Source organism: Chiroxiphia lanceolata, chromosome 9, assembly GCF_009829145.1.
Source record: "Chiroxiphia lanceolata isolate bChiLan1 chromosome 9, bChiLan1.pri, whole genome shotgun sequence".
In the NCBI taxonomy this organism is placed as follows: Eukaryota; Metazoa; Chordata; class Aves; order Passeriformes; family Pipridae; genus Chiroxiphia; species Chiroxiphia lanceolata.
Window position 1 is genome coordinate 19346956 of NC_045645.1, and position 9195 is coordinate 19356150.

The window sequence follows — 9195 nt, forward strand, 5'->3', positions numbered from 1 at the left end:
TTATCCAGTTTGTCCTTCCCTTTCTCACTATATTCCAGAGAGATCAGAATTAATAAAAAAGTCATACCTGTTTTCTTGAGGGACTCCTGGATATACATGTGCATGAAGTCAATGCCAAACATTTCCTGCTGCTCCTCCTCTTCTGTATCCTCACACGGAGGGAGGGTTATCTCTAGCTCCAGTGGGTTGTCTCTGAAGTTGACAAATCTGATAATTCACCAAAAAAGGTTATGCTTGCAATAAGTTTTGTCCAGAGAAAACAATTCTTGTGAAACTGAATTAAGATTTGTCAATCACTATTTTGAGCAAAATTAAATAAGGCTTTTATTATACTAAACTCACCCCTCTATCAATAGTATTAAGTAAACTAAGAAGACTTTATAATAACACTAGCTGATTGTGGTGGGGAAAAAACACTGCAGTCCTTGTCACTTTGTGTTCAGGTTTTCACCCCATGGTCAGGAGTATTGAGCTTCCACAAACAGAGGACTGATGAGAACAACAGTGCAAATGCCTCCTCCCAGCTTTGCAAGGCAGTAGCCAATCCTGTCTCTCTTTGTCCTTGGTCCATCCCTGCACCTATGCTTGCATATATTTGGTTTAAGAGGTGCTTCGAAAACAGCTGGAAACAGTAATTGTCTTACTGGGTTAGACATGATTTATGTGGACTAGCATTCTTTAAAATGGTCAGCATCCAGGAATCCAAATGAAAATGCAAACAACAGGAAAGTTTCTGTCATGGAATACAAAGTAGTACTGCATATTGAATTAAGAATTTCCATTATTTTTTATTTTTCATATCCTTTCTTCCATGTCCTCATACCTGATCATTTTTGTTTAATTCTGAATGTTTGATTTCTCAAAGTAGCAAAGTTCTACTTTTTGCCATTTTTATGCCTGTCACATATTTTTCTACAGGCTTTTGGCTTTAGAGAGTGATATAAAAGGCCAGTTATGGGGGGGCATGAGGACATTTTGGAAATGAGAAAATGTCTTACAGCCTGCTTTGTCATTTGGGACTGTAACTATCATCATACACTTCTTTATGAGTTTCACTACACAAAGGTTGCTTGACCAGATCCTCAACTGTTGTGAATCTGTGCAATTATGGTATTGTGTCCATCTGTACAACTGTGATCATGCCTTTTCTTTTCCTCTTCCTTAGTATCATTCTATGATATACAACTCAAAGAAGGCTTTAAAACTTATCTTCTAGTATTTCTATTTATATTTCTGTTGCTTTTTCTTACCTCAGGTTTGTCATATCCTTCATACAAGCTGGAATATCCTTAAGCTTGTTGTTGCTAAGAACAAGAGTACTAAGATTTTTCATATTACAAATGGTTTCTGGCAAAGAGTTTATCTCATTCCTTTGGAGCCATAAAGTGTGGAGATTCTCCATTCTGAAAAACAGGTATTTGTGCACTCAATCAAGATTTAGAAAATTAATCTTATCAATCATTACGATAAAATAAATAATTCTTCAGCCACATAAAGGCTGAAGAACGCAACAAGTCTCTATCCAAGATAATCACCTAATCTCTGTTTGAAAATGTCATTGGCAATAAATATTTAACCTTATATTGTTAATTGAATGGATTATTCCAGCTCACCCAAAACATCTCTTTAGGGCTGACAAAATCTTAAGTTTGCTGTGAAGTTAACATAAAAATTATCTTTTGAAGTAGCATTTAATAATTAGAATTTCAGTGCAATGGAATTGAGACTAAGATGAGCTTTGAGTTTTATTTACCTGTCAATTGCATCAGGAAGCTCCTGGAGTTTATTTCCCCCCATATCTAACCATTCTAGATGTGGCATGTTGAGGAGAGCTGAAGGGATGGTAGTAAACTGATTCATGCACAAATCTATGTGTGAAAGCTTCTTTAAATCACTGAGCTGAAAAGAAGTGGAGATTTAATGCAAGTTTGTGTAGCTGTTGCAGCATTACAGCAGTGCTCTAAAAATGTTAACAAACATTACAACGTATTTTGGAGCTAATTAACACGGAATGGTTTCTGAGTTACAGTAGCTGGTATTTTCTAACAGTTACAGTTCTCACCTGGAAGGTAGGTAGGTTTGAAACTGGTCAGGCAGAAGAACTTTACCTCACCTGGTAGCAAGTGCCGTAAGTGCTGGGAGGCTGAAAGCCATGACTACAATGCATATATGCTCTAAGCCTCATGGAGAAAGAGAATTTTAAAGACAGCACTGTCCTTAGTATGTCATACTCCATGAAATGTGACATTTTTAATTAGTCAAATATTTAGATTTTTATGCATCAAATTGCATGTACTGTATTTTAGAGTGGACCTTGACACCTTCCATGCTGTGAAGTCTACTAACATTCTAAAAATGCAACATAGCATCATTCAGTATTACATAGCATCATTCAGTATTACAGCACCTAACTCCTTTGGTGAATCATGCCTTCAGGTGCTTTTACAATGTTCAAGTGATACAAAGATAATTTATGGCAAATCTGATCCAACTGTCTAAACACTGAATGCCACTCAAGTACCTACAACCAAAGCTTCACAGCGTTCACATCACTGTAGTCTCGACAGGACAGAACTATGCATTTGCTATGAGCTGTTAATTTAAAAGCCATCACTCTACATTACACCATGTAACCTGTATCCATGTAGATTTTGTAAATCCTGGATTTTGGTTAATAGCGTATATTTCCATTTGAAGATTTGATATTGGGTATCACTGTCTGGATTCACTCAATTTTGCAAGGCACTGATTGCTGACAACTATTGTCACTACTATGTTTTTAAATAAATTTTAAAAAGTATATATGGTTGCATACTTGTCATCTCTGTCTGAGAGACTAATAGTTAGAGATGCAGGTCTCTCTCACATGTAGTTCAGTTCAAATTAAAGCTCAGTAGTAGGTGAGCAGTTGTTTTTATTCCCTCATAATTGTTTTCAATATTTGAGAAAAATTGTTCAACTGCATGCATAGGCAGTTGTATAAATCACACAAACCCTTTTGAGAGCTAGTTGTTCTGGTCAAGATGCTTACAGTTGTGTCCTGGCATGTGATGTGAATTTCTACTCTCAACCATAAAAGAGAACTTCTCTCTGCTAAGGCATCAGAATCTCAGTGGGGTAAACCAGTGAAGACATTCAGCCTAGACAAATTGACATGAAGTGTATCACTGCCCTGTATGCACTGCCAAGCCATTTATCTGGACAAAATAAAGATTGGCTCCTTCAGCTATTCAGGTATAAGTATGTTTTTCTCACATGGCTTCAGTTTGACTAGTCATAGAAAGGCTGTTCACATCAGCGTTTCTGTGGATTAGTTGTGAAATCAGAGTATCACAGCAAATCTGAAAACATGGAGTGCATCCTTTAATGATAATTGGGTTTGGATAAATTCAAAAAATATGCATTAAACAAAACAAAACAGTGTCAAAACCTGAGGAGGAAGATCACAGATATTCCTGTTGACAGCCAGTTCCAATCTTTCCAGACTGATACAGTTACTTATTTCCTTTGGAACAGACTTTATTCTATTGTAACTGAGAAGCAGCTCTTGGAGGCTGGTCAGCTGGCCTGCAGAGAGCACAAATGAGACATGAGAAATGCTCACGTTCATTCTATTTGAAATACAATATTACTTGTTTTGTCTTATCCTTTAACTGTTATAGAAATGCTCTGTGTTTTCACAAATATAAAATAAAAATTCTTAAATAATCACCGAAATGCAAATAGTAGGACTTCAGGACTCTTTAGTACAGAGCTGCATTCTAAAACCCCAAAACTGAAAAATTAGGAATAGACTGCTCATGCTGTGGACTCAGAACATGAAGCCTGTTTTTCAATATCACTTTTCTAGCTGCATTCTGATGTCTAGTCCCTGCTGTGTTTGCAGGCTTTTTTTTTCCATGGGGAGCTTTCATAAAGATGTCTTCCATCCAGTCATTTTTTAATTTGTAGGCAATCTGTGGTTTGAGATCTCTGTCTCACTGTCAGATTTAAATCATCTGTTTTCTAACTACCCAACAGGATTTTTAGACAGGGAAAGGGCACAAAAATGGCACATTTGTGCAATTTTCTTAGAAAAGCAGCTTAAAAGAAAGCACAGCTCACCAATTTCTTTAGGTACACTTTCAATTGAGTTCCGGGATAGATCCAGAACAACAAGACTCTGAAATCTTCCAATAAATTGAGGAATTTTCTGCAGACTAGTTCTATGAAGCTGCCATTCCTGGAGATGGACTAGTTTCAATAAGCACGAAGGTAGTGTCTAAGACAAGAAATATGAACCAGAAGAAATTCAGCTTAGTATACAAGAAGAATACAGGCTGAGGTAGAAATTTTATTTGAACACTAACAGTCTTTCGTTCTTCTTAAGCTATGCTGTAACATGTAGGTTACAAAATGAATCCTGGTAACTGATTTCTAAAACATGCTAAAAGTAGCAAGCATAACTGAATCTATTTCAATATCATATATATTAGGAAAAGGTTTATATTTTATAAGGACTTATATCAATATATTAGGAAAAGTTTCTTCCTTGAGAGAGTGGCTAGGCACTGGAACAGGCTCTCCAGGTCACAGCACCAAGCCTGACAGAGTTCAAGAGGTGTTTGGACAACACATGGTGGGATTCTTGGGCTGTCCTGTGCAGGGCCAGGAGTTGGAATCTATGATCCTTGTGGGTCCCTTCCAACTCAGGATATTCCATGATTCCATGATCCCAAAGTGAACCCACTGTGGGCTGTTATTGTGATCACAGATTTAGCCTGCCCCCTTTTTGCTCCCAGTATTTACACACCTGCACTACTGTCATTGATTGACAAGTTTGAGACTTGCTTTGGTTTGTTTGTTTCTTTCTTTTTTTTTCAACAAAGTCAATATAACTGAAGATGAAACTGCTCTAAATAGATTTCTGCACATAAAGGGAGATTTAAATTCTGTTTCATAGTCTCTTAAGAAAAACAGTGAGCAGCTGAGAGTAGAAGAGCTGAAGGACAGAAAACAAGGAACACCGGCCTATGGACCACCAGAGCATTGCTGGATCTGGCTCTCCCACTGGCCTCAACATGGCCTAATTCTCATCACTTCATAGCAACTGGTATCTGCATCTCTCTGTGGCTCAGGGGGCTGTGAACTTCCACTCTGCCATTATAAGCCGTTAGTGGCTTACCCCCCACACATCAGAAACAATAATAATAGTGTTCTGGGAATCTACTGCCTTATTTCTGCTCTTAGAAAGTAAACAATGGTAAGAAATATTGTCATGCACCTAAACAACAGTTTTCACCTTGATACATTTCAGTAGTTCTGGTGTGTTAATGTTAAATGAGGATTTATGTCATGAAACTCGCAATTCAGAATGTAAATAATTTCTGATGCAGAAAAGCCTTTTAGGCTATAATTTTACCTAAGAGTAATGCTTAATATTCATGACTAAAAGAAAACTCAGCTTGCTCTTACACTCACAACGTGTCCTAACTCACTGTTAGCAAAGCACACAGTGAGTACCTAACAAAAATAGTACAACTGTATAAGTGTAAAGTTGTAAATAGTAGTTTTCTAATGCGTCAGTCAGTCAACATTACCTTCCATTCTTCTTCCTCTATCCTTAAAATTGCTCTTCCACCTTCATTAATAACTCTTTCTTTAAGCTTTGCCAAAGCAGCTCTTTCCTCCCAGACAAGCAGTAGTCTACAAGAGAAAGATCTGTCAGTGGGGCAACAGTGAATACAGACAGTAATTACTATCCTATCTATTTTCTGGGAAAAAAAGACACAGTAGCCTTTTTGGATGTCAAACAATGTTAATTATATCTGGATACTAAAAATACTATCAAATTGAGGGAAGACAAACAATTAATGTAGTAATTAGTGAGGTAATTCTATATATAGGAATTCCATTTTACAGTTCTTCAAATTTACATTCAGAAGGAGGACATTACTTAATTAACTTTCAACATGTTGCAGCAGGGCAACAGAATATAAAGTCATGCGGAACTAAGTTCCAAAGCCTTAATTTTGAGGCAGTCTCCTAAAAAGAAAACCTTCCATTACACTAAATGTAAGTTCAACAAAACACGGTCAAGCAGCAAGAGATTCTTTTAGCTTGATTTCCAAAGAGGACTTCAACAAGAACTATGACAATTAGGCTAATTCTCTTTCTTTCTGCTTGTATTTTCCATTAGTAGCTTTTGAATTTGTTATTCCATTTCAGACACATCTGATAAATCAGGAAGAGGTCTAAAAATAGAATGCTAAATTTCTTCAAATCTAAATTGCTGTCCAGACAGAAAACTAAGTGATCCTATTAATGCCTCTATGGAGAAAAAACCAAATTTCCACAGGTTAAGAGTATCCACACAGTTATTTTAGTATCTGAATTTAGTGGATTTAGTCTATATACTAATATTTTTATCACAGACACAATTCTTGGTTTGACCTGACCATATTGCTAGATTCTAACCACTGGGAAATTCTGCTGGAGTAACAACTAAAGAATTAGAGTCTGGATGAGTTTGAAAAGATTAATTACAGTCTTCTGAAATGCAACATATGGTCTAGCTTTCCACATAATTAAAGATCTACAATTTACCTTCCTGCAGACCTCTGCCTGAATTCCTTTTCTTTCTGTAATTCTTCATTTATCTTGTGTATTCTCACTTCCCAAAGTGTCTTCACAGCAGTGAATGTGCCAAGGCAAACTGCAGTTTCAGCCATGATCCTTTACATGTTCAGATGCAGTCCCAGGAATCTGATGGAACGCATCAGCCCATGTATCAGTTACCAGCTGGGGACAGTGACATGAGAGCTAAAACCCTGCAATACCCACTTCATTGTATTATTACATGCACTTAAGGTACAGAACAAACAGGATTTTACCATCTGCTTTCTCTTTATAAAAACAGACAACAGCACCTAGTGAAACTGTCTTGTATTAAGAAATGATATTCTTGAAGTCTCTGTATTCTTATTCAGCTTCTCTCAGTTCCTTCCAATGGTAGGCTAAGTACTCACCATAATTATTAAATGCAGATTTGAGCATTTACTCCCATCCCAGGAAGAAATTAAGCTGTTACCTGCAATGTAAGGCAGTTAAACTCTGATACCTGCATCCTGGCAGCTACCTGATATAAGTACTTGTGACTTAAGGAGTTTTGCACTTTACAAAAACTGAAACTGTTCCTGGAAATAAATTAGTAAACTTTATTTGCATTCATTTTCTTCATGGTTTAACTCATTATAATGCATTTTATAGTTAGTAATGCATTACCTTTAAGAAAAGGCTTTTAAATTTTTCCAATTTGTGTTTGAATCTTCTTGTAGCCCTGCTGAGTGTCAGGATCCACGTTTAAAATTAAATTCAGTCTAAAGTTTTGAAGTCATCTATCCCTTAGTGAGATAATTAAGATATATTTTCCTGAAAAGCAGCAGTCATTCTAATCAGTGCACCACTCTGAAAATCATTCATATTACTGTTACTGCAGTCATTTGGGGAAAGAGTTTGTCTTTTAGAACCAATCTTTTCTATTATATTTATTCTATTATAATTTTCTGTGGCCTGGACAAGCTACAATTGCTTAGTGAACATTTTTGTGTTCAAACTGTCAATCATTCTATTTGCTTACTATGTCTTTTGTTAACATACTTACTTGTAAAGCATGATTATACTGAAATAATTTAATTAAAAATGTGTAGACAAATAAAATGTAAAATATTAGGATTGCTTCCTGTTGTAAAGACAACATAAAAATGAAATTATAATGCCTGAATAAATAAGAAGCTGGTCTGATACACTAATACTTAGGATTCTTAACTGTTCTCTCTTTGTTAAGGAAAAATGTCAGGATTTGACAAGTGACACAAATGGTAACCACAGTGTGGCACAGTGCAGTCTGGCATTTGGGTTCCAAAAGGATGGAATTTTTTCCTGTAAAGAGACGACTGTATTCTCCTTCCCTCCCCCACATAATTGTGAGCACATTTGCTAGTTTGAAGGACTAACTAGTTTCTCTTTCAGTGGTCCTCAGAGTAACTACCCTTCCCAGTCCTCATCCCAATATGCAACAGTAATGCTATATATGCATGAGGTCTTTTGCTCTAGTTAGTGGTTACAATTTAAACTGCCTGATTTTTTCAGGGTTAAATTTCTACTGAGATCAAGTGATTGAACTAATTTATAACTTCTTGTTTGGAGATTTTTTTTTTTTGAACTACAAGCCTTTTTGGAAAATTAGAAATCCTTTTATATAAACTATGCAGAAAAGGAATATTCATTAATAGTTGTACTAGTAACCCAGTATCATACTTTACAGTCAAAACAATACTTGTTTTTAGTAAATCTTACTCTGGGCAACTCCCTTTTGCTGTGGAAAGCATATTATTCAATAAGTGCTCCTTCAGAACCATGAAATATGAAAGGGACTAAATATATGACTTTATTTTTAGGATGATTTTATGATATAACAGGACTACTATCAAAAGCTTCTTGTTCTTAGATCTTATTATTTGTCAAGAAAATAAACAACTGCAAATTTACTCCCAAATAACCAGACCTCCCTACAACTTCATCTCCAGGCATCAGAAAGAATTTAACAACAACTTACCTCAATTATTTGGTGTTTTCAAGGATTTTCTGTGACTCATTGCTTTCTGGACAAGAGCGGAGACGAATTACAAATCTTGTCTGTATTACCAAAACCATTTAGAACTCTCAGACTCCAATGTAATGTCAGTCTAGTTCTAATTTTAACCTATGCTGAGAATAGAAGGCATCACATGAGGCACTTCTGCAACCTCCCCCAAGCATTTACCACTGTAAAATCTCCCCAGTTTGCTGAGGATGACGGGGCTCCCCTGAACTCCTGCTTAAAAAAGTTACAAATTGTGAAAAAGGAGTAATTGTTATTCTCTACAATGAGCTCATATTGAATTAAAAATAACAAAGATTAAAAAAGGCTAGTTTTGAATTGAAAATGACAACTACTTGCTTACTCTAGTAATGTTTCTCTGCAGTATAACTGAGCTTCAAAGTGCTGATAAACAGCAACACAGACTGAATAGACTAGAAAAAGTATTACATCACTAAGTATTTTACTCATTACTTCTGTCCATGCTGAAAAATTCTTTTGTTGAAGAATTTTAGTGCCAATTAGCAAAGTCCAGACAGAAAACTAATCTTTATCAAGAGGTACAGAGGGGTTGT

General features: G+C 36.0%; 1 protein-coding gene across 4 annotated transcripts in view; it reads right to left on the bottom strand.

Moving 5' to 3' along the window:
- Nucleotides 1-9061, bottom strand: part of LRRC39 (leucine rich repeat containing 39) — a 13088-nt gene extending 4027 nt beyond the window's left edge. The window contains exons 1-8 of one of the 4 annotated variants that reach the window (XM_032696231.1): nucleotides 8597-9061; nucleotides 6586-6780; nucleotides 5580-5685; nucleotides 4105-4261; nucleotides 3431-3567; nucleotides 1754-1899; nucleotides 1251-1403; nucleotides 68-207 (exon numbers count right to left, since the gene is read on the bottom strand). In XM_032696231.1, the coding sequence (XP_032552122.1) occupies nucleotides 68-207; nucleotides 1251-1403; nucleotides 1754-1899; nucleotides 3431-3567; nucleotides 4105-4261; nucleotides 5580-5685; nucleotides 6586-6710 (964 nt within the window). In that variant the 5' untranslated portion in view covers nucleotides 6711-6780; nucleotides 8597-9061. Of the gene's footprint in view, nucleotides 1-67; nucleotides 208-1250; nucleotides 1404-1753; nucleotides 1900-3430; nucleotides 3568-4104; nucleotides 4262-5579; nucleotides 5686-6585; nucleotides 6810-7069; nucleotides 7169-8596 lie in introns of those variants that run through there. The other 3 variants (XM_032696229.1, XM_032696228.1, XM_032696230.1) reach the window with 3 other exon arrangements.
- Between the last annotated feature and the right edge of the window lie 134 nt (nucleotides 9062-9195).